The sequence below is a fragment of the Parasteatoda tepidariorum genome, chromosome 4, assembly GCF_982258835.1.
Source record: "Parasteatoda tepidariorum strain Cologne lab strain chromosome 4, Ptep-v5.0, whole genome shotgun sequence".
NCBI lineage: Eukaryota > Metazoa > Arthropoda > Arachnida > Araneae > Theridiidae > Parasteatoda > Parasteatoda tepidariorum.
Window position 1 is genome coordinate 69,342,186 of NC_141758.1, and position 17,666 is coordinate 69,359,851.

At 28.5% G+C, this 17,666-nt stretch overlaps 1 protein-coding gene across 3 annotated transcripts; it reads right to left on the reverse strand.

Moving 5' to 3' along the window:
• Positions 1-1,725: 1,725 nt before the first annotated feature.
• LOC107456933 (nucleoredoxin) lies at positions 1,726-17,594 on the reverse strand. 3 transcript variants are annotated; one of them, XR_011637033.2, is made up of 8 exons: positions 17,139-17,594; positions 14,685-14,936; positions 12,699-12,906; positions 10,565-10,653; positions 10,360-10,450; positions 9,590-9,723; positions 3,530-8,300; positions 1,726-3,173 (listed from the first exon to the last, which is right to left on the reverse strand). XR_011637033.2 is itself a non-coding variant. In XM_071182409.2 (7 exons), exons 1-7 carry the CDS (start codon positions 17,439-17,441, stop codon positions 8,109-8,111), a joined length of 1,269 nt encoding a protein of 422 aa, XP_071038510.1. In that variant the 5' UTR covers positions 17,442-17,594; the 3' UTR covers positions 1,726-8,108. The 3 variants fall into 3 exon arrangements, 1 of the variants encoding a protein (XP_071038510.1); XR_015433121.1 differs by lacking the exon at positions 17,139-17,594 and adding an exon at positions 15,515-15,785; XM_071182409.2 differs by having other exon boundaries at positions 1,726-8,300.
• Positions 17,595-17,666: the final 72 nt, after the last annotated feature.

A 17,666-nucleotide genomic window follows, 5' to 3' on the forward strand; every position in this document is an offset into this window, starting at 1 on the left:
GTTTTCATACGCTACGGACTGACGATGCGCCAGAATAGATTGGGGTTGAATTAAGTGTGAAAACCTTGGATAGAACAATGTGAAAAGTGTCTTTCTGCATAATCCGTAGGAAAAATCAACATGGTAAAGGAAAAATCTCAATTTGGAAAAGGGAAAATTAAGCACTTTTTAAAAACACCCAATGAAAAAAGCACCTTTAAGGGCTTTTAAAAAAGAAAATAAGCACCTTTAAGCACTTTTTAAAAACGCTACGCACCCTGATCAGACAAATTGATCACATAAATTAATAATGAAACCCCATAAATTAACAAATCATAAAGTGATACACATAATATGCTAAATCGGTACCCATGTTAAAGCGTTTACTGCCAGATGTATGTTTAGGAGGTTATACTATATATAGTACATATCTATCATTGAAATGTGATAATCTATAAGGACAAAATCTAAGTTAAGTTTTCAACCATTTTAGTTTTTCAATTTTACAATAAGTTTATTTTAATAAACAATGTATTATTGTCATGAGAAAAAAATCAAATATTCTGCCAAAAATTTTTGGATAACAATATGCATCTCTTACTACCACTAGATGTTTTATTGACACAAACTGTAGGGAAGAATTTTGTCACCCTCTATCGTGTGATCGGCAACGAAAGTGTTAGGGACATGAATAATCTAGCAGTCAGATTAACAATTTCTTCTAAAGAACTTGGGAATGAAAAACTTATCTGAGATTCATTTTATCTAAATTATAGGACAACAAACTTTTATAGTAGCAAATTCTGTTAAATATACAAGATGTGAAATTTCTTTCTGTTGTTTCTAACGTCACTTGAACAAGCCAAGCTTGCCATCCATTGGCCTTTTGTGAATTAAACCAATGAGTGCCTTTCGTTTGATAAAAAGAGCACCGCTAAGTTGAATATACGTCTTACCTCATAACTCCACGGATAGATGGCAGCACCATTCATTTGTAAAGGGCACTTCTTGAATTTAGAGATAGAACTAAAGAGGATGGACATTTTTTCCAGAACCCTGTACTCATGGCATTGCTCCGCCAGCAAGCACAAGACTTCCACAGATTTTACGAGCATGTATATTAATCGCACAAACTCGGTGGGTCTTAACAGAGTTAGGATTAAACCCCTCCTGAAGGATTGGAGCCTGATTTTCTAACCACTGGGCTGACACGGCCTGAAATTTCTTTCATAAAATTTTCAGTTGTTATGTATTTTTGATGATGTGACTCAGCCAGTGTACAATTAGATAATTTTTTTAAAAAGGTTTTTATAGAATTTTGCAGGTAAAGCAAAACAGTTCTTCTAAACATTACAAATGTAACTGATTAAGTCCATCCCGGTTCCCAAAATACACCATAGAATTCAACTTATTACAGAAATGGCTTTGTAGCATTTATTCATATGTTAACGTCTATCAATTTCTGCACAGATCACATATTTCGCTCAAAAATTTAGACATTTTTATGTTTCCAAGCCTATTCTGCCTCTTAGTCCAGAAGAAAGTAATAAATTTATGTAATTATTATATGATTAAATTATATAGGTTCAGCAAATATTTTAGTAAAAACAATTATTTTTCTTGGAATCTTAAGTAATTTTAAATGTTAAATAGTATTTTAGACAAGTCTCATATCACCTGAAACTAAACTAATTTTTGTCGTTGTTTCAGAAACATGGTGAATGTCAAAAAATAAAATGCAGTAAAATATTTTCTGCTGTTTATTGCTTATATCAACCATACATAAATGTAAAATATACAATTCTATTTGCATTTTTATTTTATGCATTCAGTTGCGTATAAAAATGATTTCTAAGTAAAACATGGCAGGCATTTAGTTCCATCACTTATAATATTTCATTAATAACATTTAATGTTTTGAGCATTATGTACACTCATGAAAATACATATCACTGTGATATAGGGCAAAATTAATGGATACCACAAGGCGATTAAACACAGCGAATGGCGATTAAAACACTGCTTGCTAGTCATTATATTCTTAGTTGAACAAGTACTTCATTTGTATTTTATTATTATTATTTTTTAGAAAATAAATATGGAATTATGAATATTTTATAATATTCTGAAAATTACTTTACTTCAAGCTTATATTCTTAACATTTTTCAAGAAATGCTTCCTTTATTAATAACAACATTTTCTTTAATCATTCAATTTTTGAAAAAAATAACCTTATAGTAAAAAAGGCTTCTGTTGAAAAAACAACTGGCCAGTACAAAACTTCCTAATTTTGCCCTATATATTGTTGCATATTTTGTATATATAATTTTAGGAAAAAATATTGGAGCATTGAGTAAAACAAATTAACAAAATAATATACATATAAATAAAAAAATTAAAAAGGATACTTTTTGGTTAGCTGGGTGCAAGCAAAAGTCGCCAAAAATGAAGACCTCTGCAACTTTTTCATTTTTCAGACAAATGAAGTAAAAATTAAATAAATAAAAAGCACAAAATATTAGAATAAAAAGTAGATGAACTCCAACCAAAATATGCTTAAAAAAAGCAGACATCAGCAAAATTTGTGCTCTGCAAAGTCGAAACAAACTTTCTTTTGAGGTAAAAATGTTCAACTTTTAATGCTTTAAATCTGATCATATTATGTTTTTAATAAAAACTACCACATCTAGATTAAGCCAAGAATCAAAAAGAGTGCCAATAATTAATATAATTTAAATAAGAATTAAAAAAATCACTGCACTTAGATGTCATATTCTGAATAAAACCTGGCACAGCTAGATCACGCCAAGAATCAAAAAGAATGCTTATGATAACGATAATTGTGAAAACCACAGTAATATATGAAAAATAGAAACGAGAATGAATTTTAAAACTTCTAATAGAGAATATATACAGCAACATGTAACAAATATTCACATAGTAAAAAGTTTAAGCAATAGATTTTGAATTACTAAGACAGAAAAATTTTATCACAAATTTTCTTATAATTATGTGAAATGAAATTGTTTACTTTACATAAATTTGTGCACATTTCATGATACAATTTTCTGTTACAGAAACCATTATATCTTGAACTCATGAAACATAATTAAATTTTTAAAGCTGTTATTTAATAATATATAATTTATTATTGATGATATTATAAATATTAATAATAATATTACAGTCAGACCTCGATATATGTTGTTGTTGTTGTTATTGTTAATTTACGTCGCACTAGAGCTGCACAATGGGCTATTGGCGACGGTCTGGGAAACATCCCTGAGGATGATCCGAAGACATGCCATCACAATTTTGATCCTCTGCGGAGGGGATGGCACCCCTGCTTCGGTAGCCCGACGACCTGCGAGCGAAGTCGAGCACTTTACGGTAGCACAGTTTAACGAGGACCAATACCGCACACCCTCGGTCCCTACGCAGACTGATCCAAGTGGTCACCCACCCGCACACTGACCGTAGCCAGTGATGCTTGACTTCGGTGATCTGCTGAGAACCGTGTCTTAACGATCAGTCCACTGCGGGACAGACCTCGATATAAGGTCACCCTAAGGGAAATCGCAAAAGTGACCTTATAAGCGGGGTGACCTTTTAACCGATTCATTAGCAGTTCATAACTAAGCAAGCAAATCGTACACATTATGATTTTTAAAAATGGTAATACAAACGAAAACGACCTGCTGATTAAATATTTAAGTCAATAAATTTTAATAAAATTAGTAAAAAATTAAAGAAAGTCAAATTTTTTTAAAAAAAATATAATTTAAAATAAAGCTATTTACAAATTTCCTCAAAGTGTACATACATTCATTATATCTTACTTTATTTAAAATAATCATTTATGTAGGTCTGTCTCGTTTTTGATTTCATTTATCGAACAATGTTTTCTAGATTTTGTAACTTCTCAAAATGTTCCTCAGCTCCCTCATGGTTTGTAAAAAAACTTTGTATGACGTTTATTGCATTGAAGGCTTCCGCTTGGGTTACAGCTACAGTCTCAGGATCACTGTCATTGTCCTCACTGTCCACAACTTGTGAAAAAAATTCAGAAATTGTAGCTTCAGAAGTGGGTAATTGCTTTGTAAGGAAGTTAAATAGGCTTTTGTGATAAAAGAGCTCCCCTCGCCTCAAATAAAAATGACCTTATAAGCGATAACGATTTTTAAAACTTGACCATATATCCGATAATCTACAACAAAGAATTCCTATTCAATGGGCCGGGACTTTGGAAAAGTGACCTTATATGCGGGGTGACCTTATATGCAGATGACCTAATATCGAGGTCTGACTGTATTATTAAAATTAAAGTTAATTTATAGATAAGAAACAAAAGTTGAGTAAGACCAGCATGTCAAAAAGCTTCATAAATAAATTTTATAATCATACAACATATTATGTATAAATATATCGAAAACAACTAACAAAACAATCAATAAAGCTTAAATGATTTACAGACACATAAAAAAATCTTTGGTATAATACTTTGATGAAATAAAGAACACACAATAGACAAAAGAATACAATTGCTTACAAAAATGACTAGAAAAAGCAAATTTTGCAGAAAGGCGAGTATAATTAAAGTAAGAACAAATCATTTTGAATCAACATCTATTTTTTAACAGAATAAATGCAAAAGCTACAAGATTAATCACTAAAACTACTTCACATTTGTTTAAAATGTATTTTATTTTCTAAAAATATTTAACAGGCACTGCTTATATCTTTTTTTTGTTATTAAATAAGAATAGTAATCAAACATTCAATGTAGAGAAAAGAAGAAAAAAAAGAATCAAACTAGTTAAGTAAAAATTCTCATTTTGTGTCTCAAAAATTTCCTAACAATAAATGACTAGGGTTAATATAATTACTGTTGCATAATACAATTTTTAACCATAAGAAAATAAAAAACCATAAAAATTTCTTCTTAAAAAAATGTAAAGTTTATTTAAAATAAATGTAAAGCTTATTTTCTAAGTCCAGTTAAAAGTCTCATTTTCAATTTTTTCTAATTTGTACAATAGTTTAGACCATTCGATAAATAGAAGAAAAACAAATAAAGACATTTAAAAATTTTATAAGGACATTGGTGTAGTGAAATTTATAAAGTTAAACTGAATGAGATTTGTAAGACACATAACCGTTTAAATAAAACAAGCCCAATACATAAATTATTCAAACGCAAACCAACTGGTAGCAGAGCAATTGGTAGGTATACAAAATTTTGATGGCTAGACATTTTTAATGCAGTTTTTAAAACAATCAGGGTACTGAACTGGTAAGATCTGGCAACATGAAGAAATGTTCCAGAGAAAGCTAAGGCTCACCCTGGGCTGTCATGCCAATGATGATGATGATCCCATAGATATTATAAGGTGTAATAGCTATGGTATTAAGAAACTATTCATGTTGTGAAATATAAATAAATAGTCCATAACTCACTTGCAAGGCAGGAATATAACCAAAGGTATGAATGCAAATTTTGGTAATTGAAAATGATTGCCCAAAATAGTTTTAGAAAAATATTAACAAAATTGACCACCATGAAAAAAAGTAATTTTATAAACATAAGGATAAATGATTTACTAATTAAAGAATAGAATATGTTTTACTCAGTTCAAAATAGTTTTCAGAAGTGTAGAAATTTGCTCCATTTGATGCTAAACATATTTTTAATTTCAACATTATGAGCAAGTTCAGTTAATGCATAAAACATGTTCTTTTATAGCATTAGTATAACTGATGTTTTAGAAAATAGATATTAATTTCTAAATATTTTCACAAAAATGGAGAATTTTCATACACTTACAACAATTGTGATCACCATAAAAATAGAGAGGTTCAAAATTTGTACAATTGCTCCAAAAACGAAACAATAAAAAAAATCACAGATGTCCATTACACAATAAATATTGATATAATATTCAGTAAAACAAGAACATAGCAATGATAAATATTAAACAATATTTTGAAAATTAATTAACTTAACTATTTGCTATTTAATTGAAAATGTTTTAACCTACATCAAGATTCCATATAATCAGCAGCAATAATAATCTTGTTTGATTCATATGTAGCATGTTTTAAAAACATAGTAAATATATCAAATGAATTTGAATTGAAAAGCAAAGTGGATGAAAACTTTAAGTGACATTTTAGTGAATATACCATCTGAACAACCAGTGCTACAGACTCTGGGAGTACTGAGGTATACAAATAGTACAAAGTTGGTTCCCTTTTTGCATTTAGATTGCACACGTGAGAAGATATGAGAAGCTTTTGGTAGGTGGCAATACGGATTGACTTTCAAGCATCCATCACATCTAAAGTGAGTACTGGCAGTGAGGATGGTCAACTCAGCTGGCCACAATTTGTCTTGCGCTTAAATTCACTTGCAAAGGGTCCTATATCATTTAGATAAGAGTTCTAAGAAGGCCAGACCAGTTTTTGAACACCAATTGTGTTAAAGCCTAGCTGCACAAGTCTCCATGTGTGAATGGAACAGTTATCCTACTGGAAAAGATATTAGCCTAACTTCCTTAAATATGGAGTTTAAAGAGCAGCATTGTTCGAAATCTCCATATACATCTCACAGATCCTATTTCTGACCACAGGAACGAAGAGATTCAGTTAAAACCATGAAAAACACCCCCACATCAAAATGCTTTAAGTGGGAGTGCTGATACTTTTGGCTAGATAATGTATGAGCAAATTAGTTTTAAAATTTACACATGTGCAATAAGAAATAGATATTATGCTTTGTCTTTATTTATTCTTCACAAGATTCCAACAAGTGAAATCTATAAAACTCCAAATTGCTTGCACCATCGTGCCAACATTCTTGACAGTTTAATTTGCAGCTAAGAGAGAGGCTTTCTTTCTTATGCACTTGGAACTTTCTTCTACAAAGAAAATACTTGTAAATTGTCACTTAACAGTTTTATCCATTGAGGTCTGAGAAATTTAAAGACTTGGAAAAACGAATTGATGATATACAAAATAAGACTAATGAGATCTTTCCTATAGAAGTCACAAGTTTTTTCCAAAATGACACTTTGAGCTTTTATCCAATAAGATCTTCAATTATGATGTCATATTTGTAAATTACAAATATATGAACCATGATGTAGCATTGAAAACTACCATTTAATCATACATTGATTAAAAAGTAAGAGTCAACATGTATCAGATTGTTATTTTAATGGGATTTAGTTATATCACTTTTTTTTTTGTTCTCTAAGAGGCACAGTATAAAAAGAGAGTTTAACATATTTATTTATTTTAAGATATTAGCAATGCACTTTTAACAATTTTATTTATACTATTCTTAGAAAATATATCTTATCATTCAATTATTTCAGTTTCTCGACATACTCTTGATGTCAGATAATCAGATTTCTACTGTAAATATATTTCATTTGTGAATTTTTCACGACCAACTTCCAGTAAATGTTTATCGTTTAAAAGTCAGAAGATATTCGTTTTTAAATACAATTGACATGGAAATTTTCTAATAACAATGCCAAACAATATTTAAAAGGAGAATTTCAATTTAGAAGATCTGGTGAGATAATAAGACTATAGCACATGCAAACTTTTTTGGAGAAAAAAAAAAGAAATTGAAAAAATAAAATAAATAAAAGAGAGGGCTATAAATTAAAAAAAAAAAAAATAAGGAGAGTAGGAAAGATTTCAAAAATAATAAAATAAAATAAATGATATGGTAAAAATTGCAAATACTAAATACATATGTCTTTCTTTGACAGACACACAGTCAAAAGAATTATGACTAACAGTGAATGAAAATATTGATGAAGATTAATGGTTTTCCCATTTTTCAATTAAAAAAAAAATCTAAAAACAATTATTATTTCTCATAATAGTGTAAGTAGTAATATATATATTGAATTGATAATATCCAGAATAATACTTAAAAATCTAAAAATAGCATTGATAAGAAATTTTTACATTTATAATTAATATCAAAATACAACATTGGAAAAGAAAATTATTCATTGATATAGATTTTTTAAATGATTGCATATTGAACGTACACAATGTTTCTACTATCAGCAATAGCTGCTATAACTATAAAAATATTTATGTACAATGTTCATTTACTGATTATAAGAGGCGTTAATTTATGAGAGATAAAATCACGTACAAATTTTCCAATTACATCTGACGAAATCTTATCTGAGTTTTCATGAATATACTTCTTCCCATTTGGGATGTCTAAAATGACTAGAAGAGGAAACTCTTCTCCAAAACCAATTATGTCACGAACAGAATCACAGATGTCAGCCTATAATGGTGAAATATTTTACCGAACAAAATAATATCATGAAGAAATTTTAATATATATTTAGTTAACAATCAAATATTTATATATGTAAGCAAGAAAACTTCAAGGCAAAATAGTGGTAAGTCAAAAAAATTTTTTTGCCACTCAAGAATGATTTTTAGCATTGTTTCTAGATATACGTATTGACCAAAATCGGACATTTACACTAATATTAGCACACTATCCTGAAACAACTTATTGCCAACATAATGTTTTTTACCAAAAACCTTTTATAAAATAATGCTTTCTTGAACAATTTAGAAGTGGCTTTTCATTACATTGAAACCAAGCTCTTAATATACACCAAGGGTTTCCAACTTACATGGGGCCGGGGGCCACAATTAAAAACACAAATCAAATGGCGAGTCGCAACTTTATCAAAATTTTATATAGGACTCTTTTATGTTTGAAGGTGCATTAAATATTAGTCAGATTTTTACCAAGTTGTACAAAACAAAAGTATTGAATTACAAATTAAAATAAGAAGTAGATTTTTAAAAATATTTAATTGCATATTAAAAAATTCGGGTTACAATAACTTTAATGTGCACTCATGCATTAAACAATTAATGTGCAACAGATATCTAATTGTTAAGATAACTTTAAAAGATTCGTATTAAAACTTACATAGTAGCACACAAAATGTTCAATGACAAAATTAAGGTTTGTCTGCTGCAACCACCAGAGAATAGATACTTACATTTCAAATTTAAAATTTACAAATATGTGTGTAAATATTTTCGTCCAAAATGAGTGGTTTCAAAAAGTTAAATCGGAGAATTTCTTCGAGAAAATTTCTGATACACAAATGCTAAATTATATTCACAAAATACCAAAAAAATGAAATAGAAAAGAGCAACATACATGATTATTTTTGTATTTGAATAAATATTTTCTTGGATGCAAAACCTGAGAAATAATTTTTTTTGCACCGTTGGCATGATAAATTTCACAGAAACGAAGAAATTAGGTTTTTATTAACGAGAAAAGTATTTTAAATGTCAGTAGAAATGTCCTAAAAAATTGTCCGCAAAAAAATGACAACTACTATATTTTAGTTTCGCGGGCCACAAAAAATGGCTTCGTGGGCCATTCGCGACAAATGGGCCGCCAGTTGGAAATCGCTGATATACACATATATATCATCAAAATGTAAACTATTTTATTTACTAATTTTTTTTGATCTAAGTAATTAATATGGAAATCAATTTTTGCCTCCTGTCTCAGGAAAAAATAAATTAAATACTCACATCACCAGCATAAAAGAAATTTAACTTCGGTATTGATGTCTCTTCTATAGAGGCCCTCTTTACTCGTGCTTGGTACTCTTCTGAGACAGGTAGTAAAGCATAATGCGCAAGCTCAAGTTCTTTATCTTCACAAGCTGAAACAAAATAAATAACAATAAATGAAAAATTTAACAAATTAAAATACATAAAGAGGCAACGTCGAGTAGAAAATTAAGTATTGAAATTAAAAGTGGAAATTTGGTATCTATATTAAACAAAAGAAATAACAATAAATGAGCAATTCGACAATTTAAAATATATAAAGAGACAACGTCGAGTAGAAAATTAAGTATTGAAATTAAAAGTGGAAATTTATGATCTCTATTGACAATAATATTAAAATGCTAAATAAGAATAAGAAAGTGTAATGCTTGGGCTAAAAATTAACATCAGCTGTTATGCCATGACTAGAAAATAACAATAGTATTTAATTACTTGATTAAAAACTTCATTTGCTAAAAAAATATACAAATGGTCATACAGTCAGCATACTTCAAGCACTCAAAAACAGCTGGTAATTTTCAAGACTTGCTAGTTGTAAATGAGAGGAAACAAAAATGATTTGAAATTTGAAGCATAAAGTTGCGGATAAAAAATGGAAAGATAAAAGTAAGAAACAAACCACAGTAGTTGAGAGAGAAAAAATATGAAATATAAAACAATAAAAATCCTTGTGTTCTTATACATAAAGCTATAACAAATGAAAAATGGTGAAATGTTTAAAATCTTACTTGTAAAGAGTATTAAACAAGGCTCCTCATTCAGCTTGGATATATGTTTTTCACCAAGTTCATCAACAAGTTTTGGTCGCCAAGGAAATTCCTGAAGAAAAATATATAGGCATATATATTTCGACAGCTTTACAAGATAAACAAAATAAGCAGCAATAGCTTATGTTTAAGAGCTTATAACAAAAATAAATTGAAATAAACATACTTCACCCTCTGGATCTTCATTAACTTCCAAACGACCTTCTTTGGTAATGATGGAATTATTTTGATCAAGTATAACTAAACAAGGAATTCCTAAAATAAACCAGAAATAGTTTTAAAAAAAGAGGAACTGAAAACAAAAACTAAATTAAATTGTTAAAATTCCTAACTAAATATAGAACAATAACTCAAATTGTTTAACTAATGCAGGATAAAAATATGTTATATAAGCTAACAGTAGAATAAAAATGGCATAGAAATCTATATTCTAATTTCTACTCATATTTCTTAGAATGTTACATTTTGTATGATAAGGACATATTATCCAATGTATCTCAATTTTTTTAATAAATAAAAAAGTAATGGTTCAAAAGCTCAACATCTTTCAAGTGCAAATTTCATTTAATTGAGTTACATAAAAATAAGGAACTGAACTAAAATCTGGAGGCAACACTTTCCACAGTTGACATTCCCTTCAGAATGTACTAACAACTGCTTGTGAAGATATGCTTTAGTTTCTTACTCTGAATCTATTGGTTTTTACTCTTTCATTTTTATATTATGCATCTTTTAATTAAAGAAATTTACAGTTTATTTTCGACATAATTCGAAGAATATTTTAATATTTAACAGAGATGACCTCCTCCTCTGGAAATTTAAAGTCAATGAAAATAAGAGAATTTTAGTAGAATCTTCAATTGGTTAGAAATTATTTCTTTAAGTTTGCATCAAATTTAATGTTTGAAAAAAAAAAGTTTAAATATTAATAAAATCTAACAAGCAAAAGTAACTTTTACTAATTATTTTTAAACACGCAGCTTGCATTAGCTGAATTTTCCACTTAAAAGCTTCTGATTTCTCTCAATACTTTAAAAAAAATATAATTATGATTTTAAATACATTATTTAAAGTTTAAACAGCGTTTTCCCAAAGCATTTCTAGAAACACAGCTTGCTCTCCTGCCAATTGATCCCTTCAAGTGCATCCTACCTGGCCTTTTTGCAAAGATAAACCGTCATCCATTAAAAACACACCCTTTTTTTGATTTTATCTTTTCAGGAAAAGGTTGTTTTCTTCAAAACCAGTTTGAATGAAAAGTTCACTTCTAATTTATTTAGTTATTGATTAGTTACTTAACTTTAATTTCCTTCCTTCATTTTAGTAAGATATTTCTTATGTTCTCTAGTCATAAAGTTAAAATTTACCTGACACTTTTGGCCCCAGAGATATTAACATTTTTTGTTTCAAAGGGAGGAAATTAATAAATTTTTTAATCATTTTAAATTTTACAATTATTTTTTTTAAATAAATACCTTTTATTTAAAAATGCATCTTTAAATGTTTATTTTCTCATATTTTCAGTTTTAAATATATATATATATATATATATATATATATATATATATATATATATATATATATATATATATATATATATATATATATATATATATATAAAAGCTTTTAAGCTGCGAATCAATTAATCCTTTTCCAAAAGCTTCAAATTTTCTGTTATTTTGATAATGAGTGTGAGTTACTTTGTGAAATATATATTATGAAATAGTATAAGAGAGTAATTTAAAAATTGAGAATCAAATTCAGTTATTACATAATATTACACATTTTAATAAATTTAATGGTGGTAAATGAGTGCCCTTTTTTATACCTAGGAAGAATTCTGGCTTTAAACATAAATGAATGCAAAAGAATTAAGGCTAAAATATACAAACTACTTAAATTTAGGTTTTAGTTTTAGGTTGTTTTTTTTGGGGGGGGGGAGGGGGGACTATATCAATATTTATAACATAAATAACTCTACAAATAATTAACTTTTTTCTTTGCTCTTTCAATTGCATGAAGTTTGAGCATATACACTGAATTCCTAAAACCTCAAAACAGATGTAGTTTTGAAACCATAGTACAAGCATACTATCACTTGTCACAGCATCATAATTAATAAGGATAAAACAAAAGTTTAGAACTTGTTACGATTTCAAGTTCGTTTAAACACACAGAGTAAAAATAAAACACTTAGCATATATTCAAAAATTTAACACTAAATTAAGAGTAAGTTTTTTTTCCTTTTTTTATAAATTTATATTGATAGCTTTAATCTAAGATATCATTCCACAACTAACCCCCAATTCCATATAAATGGGCCAATTCTTTTCTTTTTTGCTCTTCCTTATAAGGCACAGCAAGCCATGGCATGGTAGAAAAATATTTGTTAAAAGATTCTTCACTACGATCTGAGCTTACAAAAATTACTTCAAAATGTTGACCACTGCTTTTCAGTTTTTTATATAGTTTCACAAGCGAAGGAGTAAAGGCTTTACAAGGTGGACACTGTGAAAATACAAAACTTATATTAGAAAAGAAACAGAAAAATATATTTTTTGACAAATTATTATGCAAATAAATAAAATAAAAACATACTTTATAGAACATTCAAATTTTTAATACAGTAGAACCTTGATAATCCAAGTTAGTATAAAACATAATAAAATTACACAAATAAGTGGCTAAATTAATAAAGAGAGAGAGGGATATTAGATTAATTAGTCATATTAAAATTGAATTTGAATAGTATATAGCAGTATTATTATAAAAACCCTGATTTTCAGAATAGATAAAAATTTATTAAAAACCTATGTTATCGCTATAATCTAAATATTTTAATTTATTAAGGATAATAAAAGATTTGCTGTACTTTCTTTCAATGAAAATCAAAGAAATTTAAGTAGAAATATAATAAGTTTTTGTTCATTTCTTAAAAATGTTTATCATTCACATACATTTAAGAAAAGTATTAAAAATTAATTAATTTCATATTGGCTATCAAAATGGGTAACAGGTGGCCCAGAGCAGAACTCTCTATCTATGGCAACAGTTAGCATGCTGTCACCATTAGCGTGTGGACAGTCATAGGAGAAGGAAGTGCATTAGTTTCTCTCTTGATTTTCAAATAGATTAAAAACATTTGAGTTAGGAAACTATATGGAATTGAAAACTGCATTAAACATGATTCTAAAAGAAGGCGTAGTGGAAAATTTAGAAAATATTTTTGACAATTAAATGCAAAAAATATTATGGAAGAAAAAAATATTGTAGTACATTCCCCATACAACTGAGAAGAGGAGGGTTAAAACATAAAACATCTTCGTCCTAGATGGCATCTTTGAGTGTTGTGATCGTGAAATCTCTACCCAGAATTTAGTTTGGAATTAAAAATTGTTCTTTACCACTCAGATAAACTGTTAAATGTCATACAACCATAGCCCAGCTAGAAAAAATCCATTCTAGATGTTCAGTTTTACTCATTTTATAATTCTTTCTTCTTCTGAAAATATGTGCCTTAAACTTGTAAAAAAACGGTAAAATATTAAGTGTGCGTAAGATTTTTATAAATTGCACAATGATTCATTTAACCAGTGAGTTAATTTCCTAGTCAGATATTTAAATGGTTTTAATATGAGCACATTGGAATGAAATATTATTTCTAAAGATTTTAGATAAAATTTTACCTTAATATTTCAATAGCATTTAACAGTTCTCAATATATTTTAACATTCTTAAAACTTATTCTACACATTTAAATAAAAATTACATTATTAATACATATAAATTGCATTAATGCATAAAATTACATTACATTAAAATTTATTCTATTACATTATTAAAATTAATTATAACTATTATTTTACAATAAAATTGCATGTTTTATGTCTGTAAAAAAATTAAATATTTTTATAAAATTACAAGTAGTTTAATAAAAAAAACAAAAAAAAAAACAGATTAAAATAAAAAAAATGATCTGATTTAAATAAAAAATATTAGCCCAATTTAAATCAAAAAGCTATCCAGCACCCTTTTTTTTTTTTTAAATTATAATTTTTCAAACTCTGTAACAAAGGTAGAAAAATGAGTACTTGATTTTTTTATTATCAAAAATAAAATGCCTGCAAATGAAAAAAAAATTTAAAAATTCTTTTTATTCCACTGATCTAGAGGCAGCTAAATTAATAAATAGTTCTAACTGTAATAAACTTTTAAAAACCAACTCAATAATTATAATAAACTTTCTATTTACTAATAGAAGTAGCTTCGATCTATAACATTCTCACCCAATGAGCAGAAAAGTACAAGCCTTTGATGTGAGTAGAAAGTGATTCAAATGAAATAGTTTCAGAAGATGATACCAATGAGCATTCATAAAGAACTTCTACGGGATCTCTCATCTTCCATGGAAATGAAATACCAGAAGGATCATCCATTACACAAGCACGGCCATATGGTGTGATGAGATTTAATGACTGTGAATCAATAAGAACAAGAGCTGGAATACTCTGTACACGATATCTCCTAGCTAACTCCATCTACAAAAATAAATAATGCAATAATAGTAGTTATAATATTAAGAACAACCATACTGATTAATACACTTTATTAAACATGGATAAGATAGGCCAAACTAACTTTATTGATTATGAAATTTTAATGATGATAAACAGAACAATGTAATCATTTAATCAGCATATAGGTTTTAAAAAAAATTATCTTAAATAAATTTTTTATGGAGATAGCTTTTTTCTTAGCACTCATCAATTCAATTCTATAATAATAATTTGAAAAAATATACTATATTGAAGAATGCATAGGATTCACTAATAAATGGAAAAAATTTCTTTGATATATATGTTTCGGTGAAAACCGAAATCTGGAGAATGTCCACATTCACCGGTGAATGTCAACATTCACATAGTCGCTTGGTATATGTCCGAAATAATTGCTAAATACCCTTATTTCTGACTCTCACCGGTGAATGTCAACAATCACATAGTCGCTTTGGTGAATGTCCGAAATATTTGTTATATCCAATTTTATATTAATTTATTTGTTAATATTATTATATTTATTTGATATATTTATATTTACTCTATATTTAAATACTTACTGACGATAGATTAGAAGAAACATCAGTGTTTGGAGTATCGGGCAAATATATACCGGGCAGTGGCACTTAACCTTAAAAAATCATCAGTGTAGGGTATACCGAGCAGTGGCACTTAACCTTAAAAAAACATCACTGTAGGGTATACCGGGAAGTGGCACTTAACCTTAAAAAAACATCATTGTAGGGTTAAAATATCGAATAAATGTAATTATAACCACGAATAAATTCATATCAAATCAAATGTAATAAATATTTTGGACATTCACCAAATCATATCTGTGATTGTCGACATACACCAGTGAGAGTCCGAATGTACAAGAATGTAATGAAATATTCGATCTTTCACCGACGTATTTGGTGTTTGTCGACATTCACCGGTGAAAGTCAACAACCACCGATTTCGGTCTTTCGCCGTGACATATATATATGACACTTTTTATATATACATATATATTTAGAACGATATATATTTTTAAAGAAATCTATTTAGTTTGATGTAGAGGGGAGATTTTCGTATCCTGATCTGTGGCAGATTAATTGCCAAGCTTTGGAAACTTACGGGCAATGGTTCGCGAGAAACTTAAAAAAAAAAAAAAATACAGAAAGGGACCATCTCGAAAGGTATAACTTGTAACCACCCCCGGGCAAACATCTACATGTTTTAATTGAAAAAATGTGTAAGTTTAAAATCTATTTGGCGATTGTAGTTGGCACGATAGATCACAATACAGAAATATCCCCGATGCAGGGATATTTCTCTGTCGTGCAGGATTCACAATTTCCATATCGTGATCTCTGGCAGTATAATTACGAAGTCTTGGCAACTTCCGGGTAGCTGCCCACAAGAAAGTAAAAAATACATCACAGAAAGTGCCCAACTCGAAAGGTATAACTCATACCCAACACCGGGCAAACCTTTACATGGTTTTCTTAAAAAAGTTTTCTCGTTTAAAATTAATTTGGTGCCTTGGTGATTGTAGTTGGTGTGGCAGGGCACGATACAGAAATATCCTCCACTGGTGTGGAGCAAAAGAGGTGAAGAAATTTCCGCATGGGTACTTGTGAGAAAAAATTTGGCAACTTGAGCAGTCAGGCACAAGAAACTAAAAAAAGGAAATATCACAGAAAGGGGCAATGTGAATTGTATAACTAATAGCCACCCCCATAATCCTCCACATAATTTTTTTTACAATTTCTGTAAATTTAAAATCCCTTTGATACCTTGACGAGTGTAGTTGGCAAATACAGATAGATACAGAAATACCCCCAAAGGAACACATGGCATAGTAAATAATTTGCTTTGGAATGCTGAATAAATAAACTTGTGAACATAAAATTTGATAGTTATCTAAATATTTAAAAAAATTCCATAATAGAAAAAGAAATTTTTCTTATTCTTTTTAAAAATAATACAATTTCAATAAAATTTTTAAAAATTGTAGATCTTAAGATTAAAAAATAATTCAAGGTTGGTAGTAAAATTGAAACACTTTAAGTATGCAATTTGATTAGTAAAAAAGAATAAATAACCACGTAATGTGACTCATTATAGTAACATGTGTCTATAGATTCTGAGAGACAAAGCAATGAAAACAGGAAAAAAACATAAATATGATTTCTTTACTTGGCGATTTCTCTCTGAAAACGGCATAGCAAGCCATGGCATTGAGCTGAATTGTTCTTTGAATTGTTTTTCTTCGGAATCTGAACTAATATATACTATTTCAAATTTCTCTTGGCGATCACAAGTTTTTAATAAATTATAAAATTTAATCAATTCTGGAGTAAACGCTATGCAAGATGGGCACCAATGAGCAGAATAATAAAGTCCTAAAACACACTTCTTTTCAGAAAGAGTTCGTGTTTCAATTGTATCACCATGGGATAACAATATCCTTCCAAGTAATTCAACAAGATTTTCAGCCATTTTAAATTAACTAATATTTTTTTAAGAGTGAAATGAAAAAAAGTAAAAGAAATATAAATAAATTATAAAATAAGGTTCGTCAAAATTAAAAAAACAACTGAAACATCGCGAATCCGAAACCATCACACAAAATAAATACAAATGAAATATTAGAGAATTAGTTGCCAACTTTTCAAAACGAATTTTTATCAATATTTATGCATGCACACGCAATGCGTGAATTGC